Below are 27,980 nucleotides of genomic sequence, written 5' to 3'. Positions count from 1 at the left end.
AGGTGACTTCCATGCAGATTACACTGGTTACCCTGCTGACAAGGGCCCTGGCTCTGGTCTGACTGCAACCTCAAACCACCAGGGTGGATCAGGAGGAGGCCATGGTGGCCGAGGGGGTAGGTCCACAGGAGGATACTACTCAGCTTATGCGTATGACTCTATCTACCACCCAAGTCAGATGGGAAGTGGAGGTGGCACTGGCAGGTTCATGCCTGCTGCTGGTGGCAGGGGAGGCGGTAAGTTTTGAAGTATTTATAGTTTGTGAGTCACTTGGATGGTGAATTATGGTTGAGTCTCTATTCTTTAAATTAAAGTATTTCAAAGCAGTAATACATTACCTGCTGTTATTTGATTGCTTATCTTTCCCAGGATGCCAAGTCCACAGTCCAAGCTAAATGTTCCTTTAGTTTTTTAGTAATTGAAGGCCCAGACTTGAAAAGAACATGATCTCAGTCTATTTCTTTAGTCAGAGCCAACAAACAGAATATCATCCTCTTTCTCTTAAACTTGTGCATATATTACATGTACCTAATTGCTCATCAAAATATGCCTTTATTGTCATTTTAGACTTCTTTTCAAGCCAATCAAATGCGTTTTTCTGTTGACATTATTTGTCTCCTCAGTCCATGCATTATTTTTGAAAGGTTTTTGTGCCTTGCTCAGCAGGCATTGCTTTTGTTCATTATTTCCCTTTTCAGTAACTGGTCATTCCAGGATATCTTGTTTTCTGTAAGTTTTCCTCTTTCAGACATTAATGTGTCACATATTGTGGGTAAGTGTCAGGCACAAGAAAGCCTTATGGGATATACAGACCACCAATGTTCTATGCATCTGTTGTGCATGCACAGACAGATGTCTGATATATTGTCTTTGGACTGATCAAGTGTGGGATGTTGAGTAAAGTAGCCACACCTACAGAGGATAGAGGAAATATCCTGCTTGTTAAGTTCTATGTAGCCCACTGTTATGTGTTGGGGTGGGATGCTCCCAATATTTATTTGAATTACTGTGGAATTCCCACCCTGGCTCGTTTTGTAGGAAGTGAAATTAGTGATAGAGAGAGGTAAAGGTCCGAGCCCCCAGTCAGCAAAACTGACAATTATTAAGAACACAAAGGTGAAATTCAAAAGAATAACAGTTTAATACAAATTAAACGATATTAATTTCTCAACCAATCTCCTTCCTCTCGACCATGTAACAACCTATTTCATCAAGTGATTATAGTGTGAGTTGGCTTTCCCCTGTACTTGGTTTCTACTCATCTGTGTTTACTTTGCCAATTCCTTTCCTCCTTCCGGCGTTCTCCGTACTCCGATTCTTCCTATCCTCTTCCCCTTTTGTCTCCTTTTCTCCTCCTCCTTCTTTCTCTCTTTCTCCAGCAACTAGGCTTGTTCTTGGCCTACTGTCTTGTTCTATCCTGTCTCTCTGAGACTCGGGACTTGACTACCCAGTAGTTCTGTCCTCAAAATCTTCCTGCAAAAAACACAAGGACATTAGCATTTGTGTTAGCCATCTCGCCTCACACTACATCAACAATCAATCATCATATAAAGGCTATCTACATCTTCGGTCATGCATTTGTGCACATCGAAAACCACACACGTTCTTATAGAAACCAACTTTGCAATAAAGAGCGGTAACCTACTTAACATACAGACATCACTAAATTGCGTCACATCAATATATATATATATATATATATATATATATATATATATATATATATATATATATATATATATATATATATATATATATATTCTTAATCTCATTATTCTCAACAATATCACAACAATCTGACGCATTTCTGTACATTAAAATCCCACAAGTGTACACAAATATTCAAATATCTGTATTTTTTAAATTTACGCACTGCAACCATTTCCAAAGTTACAATTTAATTCAACACTTGCAAAATCTAGAATATCACATAAATAAATACACTAGTTTAATACGAAGTAACTAAATAGTGAATTACAATATTCTGACAAGCGAGCAATCTACATATCTACATAATCACAGCTCATTTCTCAAGTATGCATGTAAATTAAACAATACAACGGTAATTCTACGTACTAATGATTCTAGTAAGTAAATATACATACTGCACATAATTACAATTACAATGCCGTAACATTCTGCATCAATCGAGCAAATAACTCACTGACCTTTATGAAGCTTTCTGTCCTTGAATGTACCAAGGCTTTTCCTGCCAGATCACGAGTGGCTCCCGGAGTGAGTATATTTCTGCTTGACCAGTACGATGGCTTACAATCACTAACTTGTTCCCAGCCCAAATGACTGTTAAATTCTGGTTCGAATTGATGGCCCCACCCTTTCTCAGTTCTGATTGGATATAAATTCTACCCCAGTTGATCCAGCTTAACAAATGAGCCTCAGGCCATCTGTCAACGCGGGGAGATTTACAACAGCAACAAATGTCCTTTGTTCTAGCACAAAGCTTCTAACATCTACATGTTAGTTTTGACACCTTACGAAGAGAACTCTTGTACAAACAAGAATCACCATGACAGTGTAGGGTCGACATGCTCATGGCGCTAACCCATTCCTTTGTTCCTGACTTACGTAATTGCGGGCAGGCAAACATGACACTGCTTTCTCCTTGTCATTGCAAGTTGAACCCTCAATTTCCAGGTAGGGTCAGGATCCCTTCCAGGTTTAGGGAAGTCGGCTCCTGCTTTGGGGCAGAAACAAGGAGCAAGCTACATGGAGATTGCTAAAAGTTCAAGAAACTGGGTAACAAGGGATCAAATCAGCATTCACCATCTTTCAATTTAATCCCTGCATTATTTTGGGACACCCCTCTTCTTACCTAGTAGTGACACTTCTTTCCTCACACCTGATAGCATTATGGATGTCAATACCTTGGTTTCAAGGTATGTTAGTTGTGACAGGTCAGCGATGTAGTCAGGCACCTCTGGTCTTGTCCAACAAAAAGGCTGCTGGCTGCCATCCTTCTCCATGACTGTTGAGAAGGGATCAATGATCCCAATCAAGTAGGGTAATAGCTAGTAGGGTTAGACCTATTACCCCACCCCCATGAGTGGTTGCAGGATGACAGACTTGATGTCTCCCTCCCTGGAAATTGATGCCAGGGAGAAAAGTCCTGTTTAGTTTCAGAAGTGGGTTCAGGGTTACAATACTTTTTCCATTCTGGTGGACACAAATGATTTCATAGAAGAACTGATTGTGACAAGACCTTCCCTCAGATTCAGTCTCCCTGTTCCCTTCCACTTAATGTGTCAGATGTTAGAGGAGGAGAAAGTCTTGACATTCAATAAGGCTACCTACCTGACTTGTGCCCAAAGCCTTTTGGAGCTAAGGACACTAAGATTATCTCCTATCTGGAGATGCTTTTCTGGGTCTTACTCTCCTTCTGATTTTCTTTTGGATCCCACTCTCTTTTATGGTTTGAGAACTTGCACATTTTCCATGGTGAAGTGTCCTCCACTCCTCTGTTGTAACTGAATCTCATTTTCTTTCACCAGTTGAAAGAAAGAAGTATACCTTTCCACAGAAGGGAGCAGTCAAGATCAAGATGTCATGAAATTACCAAACACTGGGTTTATATTCCTGTATCTTGATCTTGCCACCTGAACCAAATAATTGAGGGAGAAACTGCAGGAAGCATACCTTCACATCCCCATCTTCCTGCCTCACAGGAGGTACCAAAGGTTTTGTTTGGGCTGGGAGGTATTTCAGTTTTGGACTCAACCTCACCCATACTTCCTGAGTCTGTGTAGGGTGATTAGGGTAATAGTGACTCACTTGAGATGCCTAGGTATCCTATTTCTCCATTTTAACAAATTGTTGATGCACATCATTCTCAGAGATACTCTCCTGAAGGACCAATCCCTCTGACAGTGACTTGTTTGGGTCCAATCTTCAACCTTGAGAAGTTGGATCTCATTCCTTCACTGGACTTTGTGTACATGGGAATGAATTTCCTCACCAGTCAAGTAAGGTTCACATGCCACTAGACAGGTTGGTTCACATTCTGTTCCTTGTAGCAGGTCTGATGGCCAAGACTTCATTGTTAGCTCACCATTATATCTTTCTCCTAGGATGCCTGAATACAATGCTGCAGATCTAGTTCCTCCAGGAAGACTTAACACCTTATCTGGTTCCTGCTTCAGGCAAACTGGAAACTGCACGAGGACCCACTATTGGCATGGATTCCTATGAGCTTCAAATTTTCTCACAGAGTTACTGGCTAGATCTAGGTCATTTCCTAACTGGAGTCCTGATTCACTTGTATCCCATTCTCTAGGGACTTGGTCTCTGGAAGAATAAACCCTTCATATAAATAACAGATATGTGGGCAGTGTTTCCAGCCTACAGAGGTGTGTCAACCTTAATAGGCATCACTGTGTTATACTTGTCTTGGACAACTTGCCCTACTGAACATTAAGTTCATTTTATGTCTCTCCAGTGCAGGATTGGAGGGCCTGGGCAGTGGATGCTTTTGACCTGAAGTGGGATCTTCTGTATGTTTATGCCATCCCACCTTTCAAATAATTCAGCAGGGTCTCCACCAAGTTGTGATTTCCACATTTTGGATGATCCTGATAGCACTCCCTGTGGCCCCAATGATCATGGTTTGGTGACTAACTTACCCTGCTGGTAGATGACCTCAAGAAATCACCACAGAGAACTGACCTGCTGTCAAAGCAAGAGGGTCTATCCTACATAGCTACCTGCAGAGTTTCCACTTTTATGCTTGGCTTGATTCAGATGATGAGTCTGCCAATACCAGTTTTTGAGCAAGGCTGCTAACTATGTTGGTTAGATTATGAGGCAATATTCCAAAGCTTATGATGCAAAGTGGAGAATCTTGTGTAATTGGTGTGGTAGGTAATGCATGGATCCATTTATATGTAGCTGCAGACTTTCTTCCATGTTTTTAGCGGAAAGAGAATGCTCTGTTTCTGCTATGAAGGGTTTGTTATATACTGTTAAAAGCAGGAGCATATTCAGTAGATCAGTTGTAAAGATTACTGTATTTTGACACTGCTATGTCATTTTCATCAAGGGGATGTGCAACCCTGATTTCTTGGAAAGTTTTTTTTATGATCTAAACAATATGAAGTCTGTTACATGATTGGAATATGTACATGTCCATCTAGCTGTCCTTTTGTAAAGTGGAAATTTTAGTTTTGGTGCAGAATTGTTTTGATTATTTTGACTAAGGGTTCCTCAAAGTTAATGATGCTTATGATGATTCAATGGCAGGCATGTTCAACTTCTTCCATGGCATTGGCTGGATACGTGATTTTTGATGCCATACCCTATGATGCCATATATAAACCAGGTTTATCTGGCCTGTTGACCATATTTTCCCCACTCCTGTTCTATGGCATGGATCTTGATCAGCTTGTTATTGCATAGCCCTGTGATTGTGATAAAAATAGTTATATGACTGTAACCACAGATTCTTCTAATTTTCACAAAAATTTAATTTTCAAGGATATTTTCCCTCACAGAAAGATTTAAACTTAAGAAATTAATCTTTAGTTATTACATAGTTGGCACAATTTATTATTTAAGTGATATACTGACTCTGTGACGATGTTTCCAGGAGTCATCTACATGTATATTGGGGATGAGCTGAGGGTGGAGGGAAGACTACATGCAAATGGAGAGCAAGGTACATCCACAGGGGGTGGTGGAGCAGGTGGGACGCTCTATATTTATGTGGGACACCTGGATGGAGCAGGAAGTCTGGAGGCCACAGGAGGGGCAGGTATGAGTCATAGAATTCATGTATATAGAAACTGCTGTACAAATGTTTGGGAGATTGGTATGTAATACCTTGCAGAAAAATTAATATGCAAATTCATTGCATTATTTATTTAATTTTTCTATTTTGTTATTTGTTTTTTTGTACATATGAAAAGGACATCTAAGATGCATGAAAAAAAAAATACACAAAATATTATGTACCAAATATCACAAGGACAGACAAAATGTTCAGGTATTTGAGGTGTTGGTTTGACAAAGTTTTTTTTCTTCTTCTCATGCAGTTTTTCTGCCCTTAAACATTTGCTTTACAGCAGATTCCATTTGAAAACGTCCAAGATACTAGTACTCAGCAGTTGTGCTTAAAAGTATTTGAAATCGTTCACTGTTTGTTTCCTCAACAGCTGGAAATTCAAATGGTGGTGGAGGTGGTGGGGGTAGGATTGCAATATACTATACGAGAGAAAACCACTTCACAGGTGAGTATCTAGTCCATGGTGGATATGGGTCCTCTCAGTATGGAGGGGCAGGTACTGCCTACATCGAGGACCGATCCAACAACTCTGACATCTACCGTAAACTCATCACAGACAATGGGGGCAGGACAGGCTGCCAGCGGATTGAGGAAGTGGAGAAAATGTCCCTTGCAGGCTTCTCACAGAACTATTCAGGTGTCTTCTACAGCTACCACAATGTCAACATCACCACCAGTACATCCCTATATCATCCATACCCACTGCAGGATCTGACATCAGGAAGCTACTCAGACCTGTTCATGGCATCAGCCAAGCATTCCACACTTGAGATTAATTTCCCATTTGTCACCTACATAGACCATCTCCGGATTTATCCTTACTGCAGGTATCGCTTATAGTTTTCCTTCCACTGAAGATGAGCCTAATAGACTGGTGTTTTTAGGAATAGGGAACCAAACATTGAAAGCTCTCTTTGTCAAGTGTCTCCCTAGGCTCATGTTCTCAGCTACATTTTTAAAAACAGTATGTATATGTTGAAATGTAGCTTATCCTGATATATTGGTTTCAGACTTAAAAATTCTTTGAAAGGTTCTTATTGTTTCAATGGAGCAGTGCAATGCACTTTTTGTGAGCACAGTATGCTCTGTGAATCAGAAGCTTTGTGAATGCAATAAGTGTTGTGAATTAGAACCTCTGTGAACACAATAAGTACTGCGAATTAGAGCCTCTATGAACACAATAAGTACTGTGAATTATAACCTCTGTGAACACAATAAGTACTGTGAATTAGAACCTTTTGAAAATCTTGTTATCACTACTCTTCATGAATCAACATTGGATTTTCAACGAAAGACTTTTTGTGATGTCTGGTTGGTCCTAAATGAAAATAATGCAACCATGGCAGCCATCTTGATAGTCTTGTTATTGCTACCCCTCATAATTGGAAATATCATCATGATGTTTTCAGCAGAAATACTTTTTATTTGTTCCTAACTGAAAATGATGCCAATCTGACATCCAATATGGCTGCTATGGGGTCCATTTTGAAACATTTTTTTTAATTGCTGCTCTTCCTGGATGGATGGTAGTAATTACATAACATCTTATACTGTCTGGTCATTCCTAAATGAAAATGGTGCCAATCTGATATTCAATTTGGCTATCAGTTTGGCCATCTTGAAAATCCTGTTTTTGCTGCTCCCAATAAATGGAATGTTCAGTAAACATGGGGTTTTCACCAAGTGACTTCTTATGATATCTGTTTGGTCCAAAATAAAAATTATGCCAATCTTGAATTCAATACCTCAATGTGGATTGGTTTATTCTGTGTTGCATTTATATAGAGGTGTATAATGACTTGATTTTTCTTTTCTAATTGTGAATCAATGTTTTATTGATCACTTTAATCAGATAATTAAATTTGAAATATTTAAGGGTATTTTTATTATTTATATGAATTGTGCTTACATATTATTCATGTGTTGGCTCCAGATTGGGTTTATGCTTTTGTTTGGTTGTTTGTTTTTTCTCTTATTTCCCTGTCTGCCATTTTGTTTATCATGACTTTGCTTAAATGAACATATATGATTATGTGCAGTGTGCCTTCCTGGATTACATCCTACCAAGTCAGCAGTTACGATATATCTGGCACTCAGCTGAATCACACCAACTTCATCACAACTGATGGATGCAGAACACAGAATGAGGATGATCAGTATGGTATGGTAGTCATCAGACGCAATGTACAAAAGGTACTTTAGTCTTGGAGTTTTCTCTAAGTTTCAACTTGTATTTAAGTTGTCTATGTTACAAAGCAAAAATTGAAGAGAAGACTCCCCAGTATATTTGGTTGATTAGTATTTTGCCACTTTTATGGTTCAAAAATGAATTAAATTTTTTAGTAATAATCATTTAAAGACTCTTCCTATTTTGTGACTTTTATATCCTTACCTATTCTTTTTCTGTCAATCCCACATGAAAGGGTAGTGAGACACAGTAGTTGCATTTTCTGGTAGCACTGGCATTGTCATCAAAATCAAGGTCTTGTTCAACATTTGGTTATATTTCCTAAGGTCTTTTATGGGTTCTCATTGTACTTGAAATGAATCATTTTGATGCTAAGAAAATTCATTCAGTGATACTCTCACTAGCCATTTTGATCTTAAGGTCGAGGTCAGAGGCAGAAAATTTGCATTAAGGTTTTGGTTGAAGCTTCTATTTGCTTATTTTTCCTAAAACCCTTGATGGACTTTGTTCATACATGGGAAAAATCAGTATGAAGCTGTACCATCCCATGGTCTAAAGTATGTTTTAGTGAAACAGCATTTATGTGGAGACCATAAAGTCCTTTAGTTTTACAGCATGATGCTCAATACCCTTTGCAGAACACTTTACTTTTGAAGGCTTAAAAAATTCTCTAATGAATGGAAGCAAGTGTGATTTATATGTCAATATAACGAATGGAAGCACATGTTGTTCGTATGCCAATCTGATTCATAATTTTTTTAATATATTTTAATATATTAACGTTAAATTCTATGGGAAATTAATTAGTAGTTTGATTTTAGTCAAGTACTAGTCTTTTGACACAGACATTTTTCTACTAAAATATGTAATGTATGTGCATTCAGCTATGCCTTACTTTTGTATTTCTTATCAATCCCATTTGTAAGTTATTTTTTTCAGCTTGTGCCTTGATTTAGCTTTTTAAAAAAATTGAATTATAGATCTTGAATCCTAAAGTTTTGTATTTGGCATTTAGATTGTAATAGAGTTGGAAGGAGTCAGTTCTGTGACTGTTCTCAGTGAGTTAGAGGTGTATGTCCGTGAGGATCCAGCAAGCACACTGCAAAGCCCATACAGTAATGGCCAGGGTGCTTCTTACATCATACAGGCTGATGAAGATACAAGTGTCTATGAATTTGATGAGGTAATCTTTAAAGTGTGTTGCAAATCATATAGTGGGTAGTTTTTACACACTGCTGATTTTATAAAAAAAAAAATTGTGGATGTTTGTTTGGTCCCTTAATTTGTTAAAATAAACATAACAAACTTAATTCAGACATTTAACTGCACTTCTGTTGAGATTACAACACTGAAACAAACCATTATACAAAAATTCAAAAACAGTTCATTAGAGTGGTCATGTTTCAGTTTTTTTTCATTTTGTGCTGTACTTGAACTGTAGTTTATTTAATAGAGGTTGTTTTTTTTATAATGGATTGGCAAATATTGTTTTGAAGTTGTTCGATTATATTAGTATGGCTTCATGGATAGACATGTCCACATTGATAGAGCTAAGGTCATGCACCCACCAGCATCTGGTATGAAATAATAAGAAACTAATTAAAAAACCTATTAGATACTACAGTCAAACCCACTTATCTCGACCTCGGTTATCTCGACAACCCGCTTATGTCGAGCGTTTTGATCCGGTCCCGAAAAAATTCTTCTTTGTTATGCTATTTTTTACCCGCTTATCTCGACCTCTGTTAAGTCGATAACCCGGTTATGTCGGGCATAAGTTTCGGTCCGAAGTAACATGTGGACCCGCTTAATTCGACGAAATGCAACTTTTTAACGTCAATCTCACAGAAATTGTACAAGAAATAGTCAGCAAAAGCGATCGATTTGTAGAAAATATGAAGTAATATCAGTCTGCTTTTGTTTACTCCGGTGCTGATCTGTAACGAACGATTCAAAAGCACTTACGTTTTCATACATATGCTCGGCACCGTCGACACTTGCCACAAACAATTTCATTTTTTTAATGCATTCAGCCATTTCACTGTAACTTGGGATAGTGATAGGCTGATCATCATCATCATCATCATCATCTTGCTTGCATGATTGTATCTGCTTCGTTGTCACCGATTGGATTACTGTCATATATTAACCTGGATATAATACAATCTTGGTTATTTTGCACCTAACACCGCGTTATGCGTGAATGGCGGGTGCCTGAAAGCAATCGGTAGATGTTTCTCTCTCACTCTCTCGTTTGTGATTTTCTTTGATCCATTTTTCAATCTGATAACATATTCAAACCTCTGAGTACAACCAAACATGATTTGTTTTTCAATATTCACATCAATTATAAAAATGCGTCGTGTGTTATCTGACATAAGTGATGCACACTACAGTAATGGATGCATACGCTACATGTGATATAAGGAGTTCATAGATATATTTTTTCTTTAATAAATTACTTATGATGATAAAAAAGGAATAAATGATAACAACACCAGGTTAGTTCATTTCATTTTATTATCAATTAAGCGTTTTGTTTATTTTATTGTAACATGCAGTGGGAGGGGATTCCAGTAAACACCAGCAAGAGACAGGAGTAATGCTCAAGGACATTTTTAAAATTACCGGTTTTTATGAACCCGGATATCTCGGGACCCGGTTATGTCGACGATTTTTTTACACCCCCGACGTAATCGAGATAACCGGGTTTGACTGTAATTGAAACTCAATGGAATGTCGGCACATTTTATTAAATTGTAAGTTCATGTATTTAGCTTTTTATATATTTCTTTCTTTTTTATTTACTACATTAATCCATCATTTCAAATGAAATTATTGCTTAAAATGTTCACCACCTAAATATTCATTGGTTGCTCCTATTATCCTTAAAAATAAACAATTTTACCCCAAGATTCACATTATTGGCGGAGCATCCTTGAATCTGGAAACAGACCGGACCAGTTCAGAAACAGTCTTGCTACGAGTACATAACAAAAATGGTGATAACACTGGACGTCTTACTGTACGACGAGGTCAGGTGTACGAGTCCACCCAGTCACGAGTCCTACAGCAGTTTGCCATCCTATCACAGAGAGAATCCAGTATTACATTGCCGCCAGAACTGGACTGCAGGAAAATTGACTTGTACATCAAAGGTACATTTTGATACAAGTTAAAATGGACAAAAAGATAACTGTAGTATGATGGTCCTTCTAATATTTGACCATGGTGCTTCACATATCCAGGGCAAGGCACAAATTTCTAAGAAAGATATAGACTGTTTTTGGTGTTCTATTTGCATTTTTCTAATCACTGAATAATTCATCTGACTTTTATTAAATACAAAGAGCATATCAAACCTTTATTACTGAGGATGTTTATTTAAATATCAGATCCTTGCTATAATGTTGCCTTTCTGTTTTCAAATGATTTACCCAGTGGGGCACTGAACTCTGTTCAGTGTATTTTATTTCCTGATTAATATTACAAACTTTTTTCACTCAATGCACACTTTTATCATGTTTCAGGTGACTTTGATTCTATGGACAATGTGACGATCAATGCATACTGTAAATTCACCATTGACCACCCCTACCCAATGCAGACTGGCATTGACCACTTGGATATTAAAACGTTTGGTTCAGTCCAGGTCCTTACTGATAGGGAGGCAGTCACCACTCTATATGGAACCACATTGACAGTCCGCAGTGGTGCAGAGGTCAGCATACTCTTTGATTTTGTGTAGAATGTCAATATTCATATGACTCTGATCTCCTCATAAGGGAAACTCTGATTCATACTCCAAAATTTGTTCAAGAAATGGGGATATAAATTGGAATATGGAAATCTGCCTGAAAATAATAAAGAATATTCTTATATATATATATATATATATATATATATATATATATATATATATATATATATATATATATATATATATATTGGAAAATTGTTTGTGAAATAAGCTCAGTCTGTTGCAAATAAAATTTCAAGTTTGACTGTCTAGTCTTGGCAATAAACTTGGCCCAATTTTAAAATGATTCTAATTGGATTGAGGCCCATTTTGAATACCTGGGAACCTATAGAAATGTTCCACGTGATCCTTCTATACTACAAGTTAAAGATTGTTTCATCCAATTTTAAGTTTAACCTGTGAGCAAGAAATGACAATACTTTAAGGAATTTAAAATATAGAATGGTATGATAAATCAAATCAGATTTTTGGATTTTACCAAGTTGCACATTAATTTTTGTTGCATTTAATTGTCCTTTGCTTGTTTGCATGTTTAAAGCTGTTTTCCAATGATCTGGACCTCTCCTACACAAACATTACTATAGAACCTTATGGGAAGCTCTATGTCGATGAAGGAGTACCTGAGAGAGAACAAAACACAGGTAGCTATAATTATATTTGTCTTTTTTAGTTGAATCCAAGAAAAAATCATAAAATCCAGGTTTTGTTGCATCTTTGAGAAAAGAATGGGAATTGCTTATGTAAATATCTGACTAATTAATTATTCATCATATTTCTCATTCCAAGTATAATAGTTACTTAACAGATAATCTTCCTGCACAAATTTATTTTCGTGGATCTTGAAGATAAATTCATTTGCAAAATTAGGAGATGTTATTTTGGTCTTATTGTAATTTAATATACCCATGTTAGAGAATTTAACCTGGCACATAATGAGAAATGTTCTGCGTGTACTGCCTGTTCTTCCTAACTTTACAATGTTAGGTTAATTAGTTTGATAAAGATATCATTATATCCAGATTGAAGATTGAGATTAATGCTCTAATTTAAAAATTCTATTCAGGTATTGGAGTAGGTCACTCTGGCAATGGTTGCTCAGGGGGAGGCCATGGTGGTAATGGGGGCCAAGGTCAAGGTCAGCTTCTGTCTGGAGGATGTCATGGCTCGTTCCTTGCTCCAGATACCTTTGGTAAAAATGGTGGCCACTCCACATTCCCACATCTAGGAGGTCGAGGAGGAGGGCGACTTAACCTCAAAGTGAACCACACCCTGACAGTGGATGGTGAGGTTACTGCCAGAGGAGGGAATTGGAAGTCTGTGAGTGCTGGTGGAGGTAGTGGTGGCACCATTATGATACAGACCTACACCATTGATGGCAGTGGAACCATTGATGCCTCAGGTGGAGATGGATATGGAGGAGTGTATGCCTCTCATGGAGGTGGTGGAGGAGGAGGCAGGATTACTTTGTATTACAATTATAACTACTATGTTGGTAAGTAAAGTAACCTAGCATTAATAATCTTTTTTAGCATTAAGGATGGTCATTTGTAAAATGAATGAGTATTTAATTTTTAAAAATTTATCTTTTACATACATATAGCTCCAGAGTTACTTTAAAATGTTAAGTTTATTGTGCATTTTCTTGTACTACTCTTACATGAACATCTATCCTCAATTACGGTTCATTACATAGAAAATTATGGAACAAAGTACCCAGTTGCTAATTGTCCATAAAATAATTTAAATAATATATCATATGTATTTACAAGTTCATAAAATTTGCACATGTTTAACATTATAGACTACTTTTATCAAATTTATAACGGCTATTCTATTTAATCTACATGATAGTTACTTTTGTAATACTCTAATTCTTGAAAGAGTTCTTATGAAAATGATACAGAATTTTAAATTGCATCTGTTGGTGATTACTCCACATTGAAAGTGTCTTCCATGGGTTCCAAGTATATTTTATTGGAATAGCCCTTAAGGAAAGGGTATTTTGGTGAGTCTGTTCTTCTGGTATTTTGTATAATACCTTTGAGATCACTTTGAATTTTTGCAACCAAAAAAGCCTGTTCAGTTTATCAGATCATAAATCACTCTACACAAGACCCCAGGTCTTGTATACTTTTTGTTTTAGTTATCATTTTCTTTCACAGGACTATTAATGTGAAATTGTACAAGCATTTTTCTTTTCATTACTTAATGAGAGAGAGAAGTCACAACCATGCATCAGTCTTTCCCAAAGTTCATGGTGCAATGATACATCCAGGTAAAATGTTGTCGTGTTGATGACATGGTTTAATGATCATGTTTTAACTTGCACACTAAACAGTGAATGTACAAAGGCTTTAAAGAACAAATGAGTTTGTATGCTTTTTCATGGTATGTGAAATTAAAGTGAATATGAGTGGTTTAATTTCTCTCATCTTTTTAAGATGAGAAGAAAATTTTGTGAGGTACGTGTATATGAAGTCACTGGACCATTTTTGTCATTATTTTTTTCTTTTTGGATTTTTAAATATATAACTAATATCTGTCATGAGGTTTTGGTTTTAAATGAATTTTCAGGTATGAATGCATTAAATTGTTTCCCTTTTCTTAGAAAGTGAATAAAATAATGACTGTTTGATTTTTGCAGGAGTTTTTAAGAATGCAGGAGGCAGGGGAGGTAACTCAGCAGAGGCAGGTGGTACAGGCACCTGCTACCTGCAACTTCTCCCAGAAAGTATGGTTGAGGGTAAGGTTCCCCCAGGCTTTGTCCACAATAGGACCCTTTACTTGGACAACCAAGATCGAACACGCAGAGAGCCACTTGAAAACCTGACAGATAAATACGCTAACTACTCTCTGGGCAGCAGTGTGGCCTGGCTGTTCCCAGCCTCCTATCCATACTTTGTCCCCAACCCTGGCAGCCACTTCAACAGCTCAGCAGATATTGTCCTAGACTACTTACAGATTTACCATGGGGCTCACCTTGCTCTACTGAATCCTAATGCCCCCAGGGAGCACATCAATCTGACTGTGGGGTCCTTTGCTGGTGACAGGAGTGGACACCTACGTATTGGATACAACCAGGCCCTCTACATTGGCACTGGTCAACTACCCATGGATTTGTCCATGTATCATGGCAGTGAGGCCACACTTCAAGGAGAGTTGAGGGTGGCTGGTGTGACAGTCAAGGTGGAAGGCATACTGAAAAATGTGGAGAATCTTACAGTGGTAGATGGAGGTAGGTACTGTTACGGTCCTCATCATGCCTCATTGGGATGAGGAATCCCTGTAGTAATCATTTTTTTCGGTCTGTTCATCTGTCAGTCTCTGATATATTAAAAGATTTTGTCTTTTGGTGCAAATGCTTTCTTCTAACTGTCAAAATGTCTTTTTATGGGTTTTGTTTCTTCTTTACTTTTTTTTAGAGTTATGGGTCTTTGTTTATCAGTTTTAAATAGTTACTTATAGAAGTTGTTATTCATTACAGCTCGGGAACCATTTAACATATCTTGCTGGTTGCATGTGAACTCTGTCTCTTAGGTATCACATGGCTAACTAAGTTTCTTAAATATTTCCTTTGTTTAGAGACACAAATGTGCTATTAATGTGGTTTTCTCTTTTTGGTAAGTGTTGTGATTTTTTTCATTTTGCTTGAGTGGCAAGCCTTTATGTGTCAGTTTTTTTTAATAATTATCATTATTAGCAAAACATGTTTGTGATTCTCCTTCTCATTCTCTTATTTCTTCAATAGCAATATTTTTTCCATTCAGTGCTTATAATAGTCATTATGGACAAGGAAGCCACCCATTGAGAAGCAAAGCACATACACTTGTTGATGATTTTATTATTTACACAGACAGCAATGCATTACACTTTAAATTTTTTGCCACATTTTACTTTTAGCAGTGATTTAATGTTAGCCATTATGTAGTGTAGGGAACTTAGCTAGACGTGTTCCACTAAATATCCATTCTTAAGATATTCAGTGACTGATGGTTTTAAATTTGATACATATCTTTTTACAGCTATTTCTGGCAGCTATAATTTCAAATTGCAATGTTCTAAATTTATGCATATTGCACTAGGGCTGGATAATCATGCCTTGAATTGGTATTGACTGTTGATCTAGTTGTACTGAAGATCTGATTTTTAATTGTTTTACTACAAGAATAAAATGGACTTACATGTAGTGGATGTAGATCATTTGGTTCCACAAAGTGAACCTATCCATCCTATTTTTCACACGATCATTTTAAATAACAAGAGATCATCCTACATAACAAGACATTTCAAATCATGATTTTTTTAAATAACAAAACATGAAATTGGCTTCTGATGGCCATTAAAAAATTTCCTTTAAAATTTTAAGATGATTTCTTGTTTCAGTGTCATATTGTCAAATTACATAGGAAGGAAAAAAATGAACACATGTTTGTTCGTCTCTATATCAATAAATTAAAGAGATTATTGTCAGTTGCATTAATTATTTATTGTAAGCATTTATAGTCAGGTTTTACTGTAAGATGCCACCATGAATAAGGCATGTCTTCTATCAACGAGACTGTGGAATGGAGGTTTAGAGCAAGTTTTGTTACAGCTTGTCCAGACTGAAATTTGGAATCTGTTTTTCTAATTTATTAGTAATACTGGTAGTTACCAATTATTGTTATTTAGTTTTACATCGTAAAACACCAAATACTGAACTTGAGTATTGATAACCAATTTAGTAGATGTATTGACTGATAAATTAATATTAAATTAATCACATGAACCCTACAATGTATCTTGGATTTTGCCTGTGCACCTAAAATTTTGACCAGTGCTGTGCTGTGCACACAAATGTCAAAGCAGGAACAAATATGGGCCTAAATAAAATTGATTTTTGAACCATGTTATGATAAAATGCATGTGATTGGACACATTATACAGAATTATCATCGAAATATACGCTTTATCTAAATGTCAGTCTTGTTTCTGATTTACTCAGGTGAATTGCATGTTGATGTAATGATGGATCTGAGGTACAACAGGATTGATGAGATACGCTTTAATACATTCAACATCCGTAATCGAGGTTCACTGTACATGAACAATCAAGAGGCCCAGCATGTCTTGAATGGAAAAACACTTCAAGTTTACCCAGGTGGACTCCTGTCAGCCAAAAAGTTGCTGGTGTTGGCAAAACAAGTGACAGTGGATGTGTTGGGAGTGATGCAGGCCGATAGTACCGGATACTGCAGCACAGGTGAGACAGAAATATAAATGTAGTTCATCATGATCCTGACTTTCACAATGGATGAATTGCACAGTTGATGCAATTGCTTGTACATGATAAAAATTAGATGCATTCAACTTAATATCCTAGTCTGTTTTTCAGGAATCATTAGTAATTGGATAATAATTTCTCCATATAATGATGAATAAGTAAAAGAAATTATGTCTTTGGAATCATAATAGATTTGTCCAGGAGGGCCAGTTTTCATTTTAAAAAATACATCAGTGATGCATTCAAATACAATATTTTTTTTTGCCCTAAAATATACAACAGTTATAAACATTATAATTTTATTTGAAGTTCACATTTAGTCTATTAGTGTCATGGCATATGACTAACTAAAAGGTAACATATACTTGTCTTTCCATAAATTGTAAAGTTAGGTATGATAACATGTAGAAAATTTATTTGCAGCCAAATTCCAACCACTTAATAGGCCATGACATAAATAATAAATGGATCGACTCAATAAACAAAATGATGTGAACAGATGACAATATTGCCCACTGCGGCAATTCAGTTTCATGTGGGTTTTAATAACAGTAACATTCATAAAGCACCAAATGATACAGAAGTTTACAGTAACTATCAAATTAACTCATCCATAAAATGCAATTACCTTAATAGGAAGAAAGAGAAAGACCTCATTCACTATGTCCTTATATATTAAAGCTCTACAAACAAATGGTTTAAAGCAGTACCTGTCACTCAAAATTGAAGGGGTCAGAAAATCTCTCATTATATTACTATTGGCATTGTGTGGGTTTTCACAATGGATAAACGGTATCAACCTCTGAACTGACTATATGCATCCATGATTGCTAATCATAAATGATGGAGTGGTTAGTGATTTTGATCACCATGGCACTTGAAAGGCAGTTGTGTTAGATCTCCCCAGAGTTTTTGGTGCGTCTCAGTTCAGAACAAGCTGCACACCAGCAGCAGATTCAGCACAGCTGTCATGACTACAAAGGATAAATAAAAGTCTGTTTTTGTATTTCTTGTTTTATGATGCACTCATTCATTGCAGTTGGTATACATATTTTGCAAAAGAAATTATGGTCACTGGTTATGTTGGGCAGGTGGTTGCTCAAGCCAATTGATTTATAAAGTTTTAGGTTATAAATGACATAGCATAGGCAACTCAAATCTTATTCTACTGTTCTGAAATGTGAGATAGAAAACTTCTTATAGAGAAAAAACAGTAGTGCTGTAAGTATGCATTAAATTATTCAGGGCTTTTGGTGTGACTGATGTTGTTATGGGGTGTGTTTTGTTGATGTGAGACCTCAGTTTACCATTCAATCTTCTTCTTCAGTGTCAGTGTACAACCTGTTAAATCTCCTTCCATTTACATACTGTGGATTCACTATTTTGAATTGATACAAATTTTCATGCATCTCCTGGTTGCTTCAAACCACAAATTAGAGAACCCACAAACATTGAACCATATGTGACACAACAGGGTCCCTACCCAACTCCACAAAAGTAAGTACACACAAAATTGTAAGTTTTTACAAAAGTTTCATTGAAAATATTACCAAGAGTACTTGCTGACAGCAGCTTACTTCTTATTTATTTCTGTATTATCAGAAGGCCCTGGAGGTGGCTACACCGTGGATGGCAGGTATGGGTCAGGTGGCAGTCATGGTGGAGAGGGAGGCTTTGAGAATGGAGCCCTGAACTCCCCACTTACCTATGGATCATTCATCACCCCCAACAGATTTGGAAGTGGAGGTGGAAATGGACTGGATGGGATTGGTATGTTTACGTCATTTGTCAGTGTAGTTTATTAGCCAGTTTGGAAATGAAACTGCACTGGATATAACTTGCGTGAGATGGATTTGCCTTCCCATAGAAAATCAATGACTTAACCACCATAGTGTTATACTGCATAGCAGTGAATTGTATAATATTTTCTGTGATTGATTTGCAGGAGTGCTTTTACATGCATCTATCTTTTTTTGTGTCCTGTAATAGGTGCTTTACTTGCTTTTATGACCGTTTGATAGTTTAAGGTATTCATCATTTTTACCTCACTTGGCTGTTAGGCCAGAATCTTAGATTGATTCATTAATGAGTGAGATCAACACATATTAATGAGGTAAACTTGCATCTGATTGGCTGAGATTGTATTCCGAATAAACTTGCATCTGATTGGCTGACCTTGTAATGAGAATAAACTTGCATCTGATTGGCTGACCTTGTAATCATTCTCAAATCCAAATTTCTGATAGATTTTGTTAGTTGTATGTCGTACATTGTCACTTCTGCCTCATGTTTCATCCATCCATCAAAAGTTACTTGATACCACTTTACTATACATATCTCTAAATCAGTTTTAAAAAATATTTAGTGTATGCTTATGCTATTGAAACATTGGAAATTTTCTTTAAGAGACAGATCCATGCATTTTAGGGATGTGATGCTGCATCTGATTGGCAAAGCTTGTTTCACCTACGGAAGCAATATTTCTGATCTGATTTAGATCAAATTTGGAATATATATTCATATCAGATGTATGCATATTAATGAGATGATCTTGCATTTGATTGGCTGAGTTAATTGCCAATCTGAAATCCATATATTTGATCCAAGTTTAATCAGACTCCTATCATCAAGATCTTGGATGAATTCTTTTGTAAGACGATTGAAGTGAGCAGTATTAATGCATATTAATGAGATGATCTTGCATCTGATTGGCTGAGCTTGTTACATCTGTTGAAACCATATTCTTTATCTAATTTTAATCAAGCTTCATATACAGGTTTATATAACCAAGATCTTGCATAAAATTGATAACGTGCGGAATCCACACATATTAATGATTTATGTGATCTGTGATTGTTGCTATTCTACGGACTGCATTTTTTTTATTTGACCAAACTTGTTACAGACTGTATTTTTCATTCTGTTTGGTCTTAAATCATTAAGGTCTTGACTGAGTACATTGATGAGCAAAATTCATACATATTAATGAGATGATCCTGCATCTGATTGGCTGAGCTTGTCAACACTTTAATGACTCTTTTTATTAAAAAAATCATATTTTGATTCAAATGGTAAATGGGCTATATCATCCAGATATATAATGTGTTTAATTATGAACACAATTTGTGCATATTAATGAAGTGATCTTGTATATTGATTGCCTGAGGTTTTTACCACTTGAGAGAGTGTTTTTCTGAGCAGATTTTTGGAAACCTGGTAAATAGACTCACATTGCTAAGATGAAGGATGATTTTTATTATGAGCAAGACTTATTTGCATCTGACAGGGTGTGTTTTTTGAACACTCTGGAGACCATATTTGCTAGGACACCCTAGAGACTATATTTGCTAGGACATGCTGGAGACTATATTTGCTAGGACATGCTGGAGACTATATTTGCTAGGACATGCTGGAGACTATATTTGCTAGGACATGCTGGAGACTATATTTGCTAGGACATGCTGGAGACTATATTTGCTAGGACATGCTGGAGACTATATTTGTTAGGACACGCTGGAGACTATATTTGCTAGGACACCCTGGAGACTATATTTGTTAGGACACGCTGGAGACTATATTTGCTAGGACAAACTTGATAAATTAGTCTATATGATCATGATCTTGGTTGAGTATAAGGAGTTTATCTTGAGAAAGAATGTCTATCAGGAATACATTAAAATAGGTCAAATCAGTGTGATATCAAGTTTCAGAGATAATTTACATATGTTGTTTTCTTATAGTACTATATAGGGCTACTTAGAGAAATTATCAACTGTTTATAATCATGCTGTTATTACTACATAATATAATATTAAAAAATAGTATAGGTTTATTTCTTATAAGGGACAATCCTATAATTAAAATAATATACATGTTTTAATATTTGAGCTTTTTTATAATTGTGATCTTTCCATATTATTTCCATTTTATTAGCTGTTTTGTTTGCATTAAGTAACCAAATGAAGTTAACTTTTTTCCATAGTTATCAAGATACATGAATGTTTAGGATTTACAAATGCAACTGTGGTTGACATTTCTGACAGGTGGCTGTGGCGGTGGTGCACTTAATTTGAACCTTATCAATGGCACTCTGAAAGTGGATGGTCGGCTTAGTGCCAATGGACAGGATGGAGGGACTAATGCTGGAGGGGGTTCAGGAGGCAGTATTTACATCGTGTGCCAAGATTTTGATGGGACTGGAACTGTAGAGGTAGGGATCTTTTACAAAGAGAGTTGGTTGAAAAAAAAACCTATTGCTTTTATGATCAAATGGATAAAAGTTCAAAAGTCAAGGTCAGAGTGACTCGGGTAAAGGAGTTAAATGGTTCTAAGTTTTAGATCACAAAATTTGATCAAAATCTGTGGATAGTTTGCACTTTCGATGTGAAAGCAATCTGTTGATTGTGGAGTTGAGTGATCAAAGGGTCAAGGTCATAGTGATTCAAGGAAGAATATCAAAGGGACAAGGTCATAGTGACTCCAGGAAGAGTATCAAAGGGACAAGGTCATAGTGACTCCAGGAAGAGTATCAAAGGGACAAGGTCATAGTGACTCCAGGAAGAGTATCAAAGGGACAAGGTCATAGTGACTCCAGGAAGATTATCAAAGGGACAAGGTCAAAGTGACTCAAGGAAGAATATGGTTTCCACACAGTAACTTTTGATATGGATCACTTATCTCAAGCAAATTTTATACATGCTTGGGAAGGAAATATTTAGGGGTGAAATATCAAGGTAACACTAACTCAGAGTAGAAAAAAACTATTTTCATTGATGACATTTTTTTTAGACCAATTACACTGTGCAAAATCTGGATGGTTTGCACAAAGGCAATAGAGAAACCCATCAAATTTGGAGACAGAAAGTAAAAGATCAAGGCGGTTTGATACAATCAAAGGAAAAAGTTGTTAAGTTACTTTAATTAAAAAAACCGCATGACACTAAGCTTTGAAGATGGTGTGTTATTATAGGAAGTAAATAAGATAGCTTTGTTGGGATAAACAACTTACTCCAAATAAATGAAATTACTCTTTACATTGTTCTGCAGCATCTTGTTGCCTAGGGACATAAAAATATTGATTCCTTTTTCAGGGTCATGTAAGTGGCAGCAGATAGAATGTGGACAACAAAAGGTTTAAGTTGAATGACTCAGATAATTAATTTGCTTAATGTTAAGCTACTTTGGTTATGATAATTTGATGTCATAGGAAAAGCATTTCATCAATAAATTCATTTTATGTTTTATAAGAATAATTTTAGAGCAGAATTTGCTGCTTGTTGCTGCCATTTAACACTTTCTATAGGCTGCAGTAAGCCATGTTAAGTCTTTCCATTACTTAAATTATTTGATTGTGAGATTTTGTCTTGCCTGTTACATTTTATTTATTGGAGATGGCGAAGCAGCATCAGTTGTGTTTGCAGTATCTTCATCAACAACATTAGTTCATTTTTCTTACAGTCTGTGACAATCATATATCATGTTTAGAACTCAAAATTTAAGTCATTAAATTTTTACTGTATGTCCTAATATTCCAAGACTCCTGATATGCTGGGATTGCAGGTGTCTCACCTGCATTACCCTGATATGCTGGGATTGCAGGTGTCTCACCAGCACCAGCATTTTGCCAGGATTTCAGGTGTCCAACCTGCTTCATTGTAATGCTAAGATTTCATATGTCTGATTTGCACCAACATGATGTTATTTACAGGTGAAACTTGGTGTACCAGGGAGTTCTTGTTACAAGTTTGATCCTGTTTCTATCTCTACTGGTCATAGGCCAGAAGTGCTTATGGGACTGCCTGTTGTTCATTATCTGTCTGTACACCCAAGGTGTCTGAGTGGTCTAAGGCTCTTGCCTATACAAATCATTTATACATCTCATCTATGTCCCTGTGAGTTTGAGACTGCTCCGGTGGCCTAAGTGGTTAGAGAGTCTGCTTTGGATGTGGGAGGTCATGGTTCAAACCCCAGCTGAGTCATACCAACAACTTTTAAAAATAGTACTTGCAGCTGTCCTGCTTGGCACTCAGCATTAAGAGGTTAGTGTTAGGACTGGTAAGCCTGGTTTCAGGATAATGTGACTGGGTGGGACATAATGTTTTGTCTGCAGCATGATGACCCAGTGCTAGACATCACCATAAACTGTCACGTTGCAGACATTGTAGCGATATGACTGAAACATTGTTAAAGCTACATTAAAAATCTAAATCACACACACACACACACACACACTCCATGTGAGTTTGAGTCTTGGTTCAACCAACTTATGTGGGAAAGTTTGCCAGTAGCTTTCCTTGGATTGGTAATTCTTCCCAGGGTCTGCTCAGATTCTCTCTCCACCAAATATATCGACTGTGATGTATCACCTGTCATGTGCTGAAAAATGACATTAAACCCCTTAAAACCAAACTAATCATCATCTGTCCATTCATTAGCACAATTTTTATTATTGCTGCTACTTTTAAACTTCTTGGAAGATTGTTATGAAACTTTATACATGCATTCATCACAAGGTCTAGTTGATCCTAAATGAAATTGGTGCCACTTAGTAATCCAGTATGGTACCATGCAGCCATCTTGCAAATCTTGTTATTGCTATAGAAAGTAATTTTAATATGGAGTTTTTACAAGAAAGCTTCTTATGTCTAGTTGGTTCTAATTGAAAATGGTGCATATCTAACATCCATTATGGCTCCTATGAACATCAGATTTTTGCAGAAGACTTCTTACAATGCCTGGCTGGTTCTAAATGAAAATGGTGTCGTTCTTAAAGTCATTATATAATGACTTTTATGACCTTCTTGAAACTACTGGTTTTGCTCAAGAATATCAGAAATTGTTTTAACAGTCAAAATTTAAAATAAGAGCTAGTCTTTTCTTGGATTCCTGGAAATCCTCTATGGCCACTAGAGAATCAGTCGCTTTGCAGGACTCCAGTCTTTTTAGACTGATATTGAGGGTTCATTTATCCTTTATGGAGTGGCAGTTGGTCTTTGCCACTGCATGGCTTTGCCAGGATTAAAAACTTTATTATTATGATATTCTCCAGTCATTGATTGTCACACATTTTAGATAAGAAAAAGATTTGTATAAGGAGAAACACAATATCACAAAAACATTTTTAAGAACCTTAAATAATTTGCTATTGCTAGTGACCACTGTAGTTGCAATGACTGGTTATGCAAATATTATCAGTCTTGAAACATAGTGAAACTTATATTTAGTAATTAGTTTTATCCCAAACTAACATGAATAGAATTTCTCTACAGGTCCAAGGTGGTTCAGGCAGAAATGGCGGAGGTGGTGGGCGTCTTGCTATAGAATATGCAGTAAAGAATTTCATCGGTGGCTTGGAGTCACAGGGAGGAATGGGATCAGATGGTGAAAATGGGGCTGCTGGAACTGTCCTCACCAAAGACCAAGGGACTGGAGGAACCAAGACACTCAAGATATATAACAGAGGGGGTTCTGGGGTGAGCATATCAATTTCAGTCATGTTTATTACTGGAAAGGAGATATTCATGTCATATTCTGGATGTAACGGTGTCACTGCCACCAACATTAAGATGCGACAAAGTCTTTTGAATGTCTAATTTATAACTAGCACACAGTACCAGATCGTTGAAAATTATAACAATATAAATTACATACCGGTAAAGCAATTTATTCAGAATGTTGTGCATTATGTGCATAAATATATTGCATAATATAGTGTGCAAGATGGATTACATTATCATATTGTAATGCCCATTTTTATCAATGACCTATAACATTTTATGTTGATGTATATTGGTAAACAGTGCTTAGTTATGTTTAGTCATCTCCTATGTTAAGTTTGTGGGATACAGAGTATATAATAATCTTTAATATCAACAATCTGTAATACAGTCTAATGGAAAATTATCCATCAAAATTGGATTGATTGTTTGATCAACTGTGTCCATATAGAGTATTGGATAAAGATCTTCATGTGTCTGAGACATGATTTTAATATGACACACAGTGATGTAAAGCACAGGTCTGATTTTTTCCTGATTGAAAGGTGCCATTAACCTCAGAGATTACCCAGTGCCAATGTTATCCTCTCAGTAATATGTTTAAGTTGTGATTACTCAATGTCAGTTAAAGTTATGAATTTGTGTTCTAATCAATCTTTGAACAGACACGCAAAACAAAAATCACGATCCCGGAGACCAAGACTGTTGACTTTGACATGGATGTTGTTGATCTTGGTGATTATGCAGAAGTGGGACTTCTTGCCACTGATGACAGTGGGATCCCCACCAATGGTTCTCGTGCTCTGAAACTGACCCATGTCCAGGGTGATCACACAGCTACCATACATGTTGAACGAGGAATGAAACTGAATATTGAATTCAACTCCTCTGCTGTCCTATCCTTCAGTGTGGTTCTTTATGAGGTAAGTCAGGGTTCTAACGGTCTTTGAAGGTCTTTGACAGTTTGGGAAAAATGAGGTAGCATTTTCAAGGCCTTGAAAGTTTGGGAAAATTGAGCAGATTGCCCTTAGGTCTTTAAAAGGCTTTGAAACTTGAAATAAACCCAATCATTTTAATTTCTTTCCATAATCACAAATAAAATTATTCAAGGTTGTTAGATTCAGATGTAGTCAAGTTTTCCTGGTTTCGTTCTTTTGATTAATTATTGTTTGAATTTCATCATTAAACAATATTATAGTATTTTGCATTTCGTTGTTTTCTCATATAACATAACTTTTATACAAAATGTAAGCGAAAATAGGTCTTGGAAATCTCAGTTTGTAGTCTTTGAAAGTTTGGGAAAAGTCATTGAATTTATCACTCAGAATTCTGTACAAACCCTATAAGTACGTGGTCATTAATCATGGAATCATTATAGTGTAGTGCTTGAGCTTTGTATTAGGGGCAAAAAATCCACTTTCAAATTTAAGCTGTACCCAGTTTACTTATACTAGCATGAAAACATGAGGATAGTTTTGAAAATTGTTGGTCTGATAAGTGATTGTTTTTAGTCCATTGACCACTACATAGGATTTCAGTGCTTTTGCACTCATTTTTGGTATGAGTCACACAGTAATCTTGCAAGGCCACTGTCATGACTTGATGATTTCTAACTGGCTACTGTAGCTTAATTAAGATTCTGATAACGACCAGTGAAAATCCTGGTGGATGTAGAAGAAAAAGTCAACTTTACAAACTTTTGAGTTGAACACAATGTTCACCTTCGCTACCTCAGTCTTGAATCACACTTCTGGAATTTTAAATGCATGTTTCCCAGCTTGACAATAGCAGTACATGATATTTTGTTACACCTTACTGAAAACTAATGGAAAAAAATTGACTGCCTTACTGAGTAGGTCTTGTTAGAGTTGTCTGATCTGCAAAGTGCTCTTTTGGAAATGGGTGGAATTATTTTGCAAATTTATTTTAAACTAATGGCTGTGATAATATTGCTCTATCTGATGATACTGCATTCAAATCATTCAGATGTAGACTCTAAAATGTAAAATAACTAAATACATCTATTTGGTAGGCCACTGACAGTTGTGGAAGTGAATAATTCTTAAAAGTATTTTTTTTATTTTGAAAGAAAAATTTATATTTGTTTTGTTTACATGATGTGATGAAATAATAGTCTGCTGCAGTCGATAACAAACCTGCAGATGGATTTTGTATCAGTTACTACATTTGTCACATGTATAGAGATAATTGTATTCATCAAATTTATTCTTGCAACCAGCAGTAATTGCTTATAAAGATGTTTACCGGTACATGAAAATCTGTAAGACATCTGCCTTTCAACAATTTTAAAATGAGATAACTAGTTCTTCATTAGTATGACTTCATTGCATAAACAGTGTTCTCTTCACCCTAAAACATGACAAATATAATTGTTCTACATTATGATAATTATTTTGTTACCTTCATAATTAAAACAACTTGATAATATTGGGTTCTTTGAACAGTGAATGCTGTATTTAGTTGGATAAAAGATTCTGCCAACAATATTATTTTAAACAGCCTTTTAAACCTTTCAAACACTAACAATACTTTTTGGTTGCTATGGCAACCAAAGTAAATTTATAATTGTTTAATTTATAATTGTTTATCATTTTCAGTACAATTAGTATTTGTTCCTTATCAATGAACTTTATAAGTGAATGGAATTACGTTTTATTTGGAGAAAATTTGTGAATAATGACTACATAAATATTGTGCCATCTAAATATTGTACCATACTGAAATATAGAGACATGTTTGAAAGTAAAGTTTTAATTATCTAGCAGAGGCCTTAAAGTAATGAACTGATGATATGTAATATGTAGAAACAAATTAATTGTCCATGTACGCATTCAGAATAACTATATTTGATGGAAAAGTATACAATATATTCAATTTTTTGGGTCAAAAATTAATTTTCCACCCATTTTCTGTATTTAGTTGCTATGGTAACCATGAACACATATCAATCTCACCAACATTTTTAGTGTTTGCATATATGCATCAGTTTGTACAATTTCACAGCAATCTGATTATAAATACGTTTTGTAGTTGTTAAATGGATTTGGCCCAAAAAGTCTATTGTTCTAAAACAATTCAGCATACACAGAGAGGGCAGTTCGAAACAAATCAGCATTGGCTTCAAGGTCATCCCAAAACAACACAGCACTACCAGGGTTAATCATAACAATATCATATAAAATGTTCTGTGCTTATGGTGGGAACAATATTCTCACAACCCAGACTCAATGTTTAGAATTAAATTGCTTTGCTTGATTTGAATACATTAAACTTTCTTTATGCATTTTATTTGATTAGTCTGCATAAATACATACATACACTGGTTGTATACAGCATTATAAGGAGACCTGTGTTTTAAATTTTGTTACACACCAAAACATGACATAAAATAAAGGGTCAGAAAAGTCACTGTTCGGTTACATTAGGTTTGTAGAAAGATAGATTGTGTTTCAAATTGT

General features: G+C 36.0%; 1 protein-coding gene across 1 annotated transcript in view; it reads left to right on the top strand.

The window, feature by feature from the left end:
* The window catches only part of LOC149788458 (uncharacterized), a 208,030-nt gene that overhangs the window by 23,020 nt on the left and 157,030 nt on the right, over positions 1 to 27,980 (top strand). Inside the window, exons 10-24 of the mRNA XM_089973518.1 lie at positions 3 to 236; positions 5,600 to 5,770; positions 6,165 to 6,621; positions 7,834 to 7,987; positions 8,998 to 9,165; positions 10,834 to 11,140; positions 11,513 to 11,703; positions 12,281 to 12,383; positions 12,806 to 13,234; positions 14,387 to 14,977; positions 16,727 to 16,984; positions 18,608 to 18,775; positions 21,049 to 21,215; positions 24,274 to 24,477; positions 25,167 to 25,424. Of these exons, the coding sequence (XP_089829644.1) occupies positions 3 to 236; positions 5,600 to 5,770; positions 6,165 to 6,621; positions 7,834 to 7,987; positions 8,998 to 9,165; positions 10,834 to 11,140; positions 11,513 to 11,703; positions 12,281 to 12,383; positions 12,806 to 13,234; positions 14,387 to 14,977; positions 16,727 to 16,984; positions 18,608 to 18,775; positions 21,049 to 21,215; positions 24,274 to 24,477; positions 25,167 to 25,424 (3,860 nt within the window). The remainder of the gene's footprint in view (positions 1 to 2; positions 237 to 5,599; positions 5,771 to 6,164; positions 6,622 to 7,833; positions 7,988 to 8,997; positions 9,166 to 10,833; positions 11,141 to 11,512; positions 11,704 to 12,280; positions 12,384 to 12,805; positions 13,235 to 14,386; positions 14,978 to 16,726; positions 16,985 to 18,607; positions 18,776 to 21,048; positions 21,216 to 24,273; positions 24,478 to 25,166; positions 25,425 to 27,980) is intronic.

The sequence above is a fragment of the Sinohyriopsis cumingii genome, chromosome 11 (assembly GCF_028554795.1).
Source record: "Sinohyriopsis cumingii isolate HCF-2022 chromosome 11, ASM2855479v2, whole genome shotgun sequence".
Taxonomy (NCBI): Eukaryota; Metazoa; Mollusca; class Bivalvia; order Unionida; family Unionidae; genus Sinohyriopsis; species Sinohyriopsis cumingii.
Note: the sequence above shows the minus strand (reverse complement) of the source record. Positions and strands in the feature narration are given on the sequence as shown.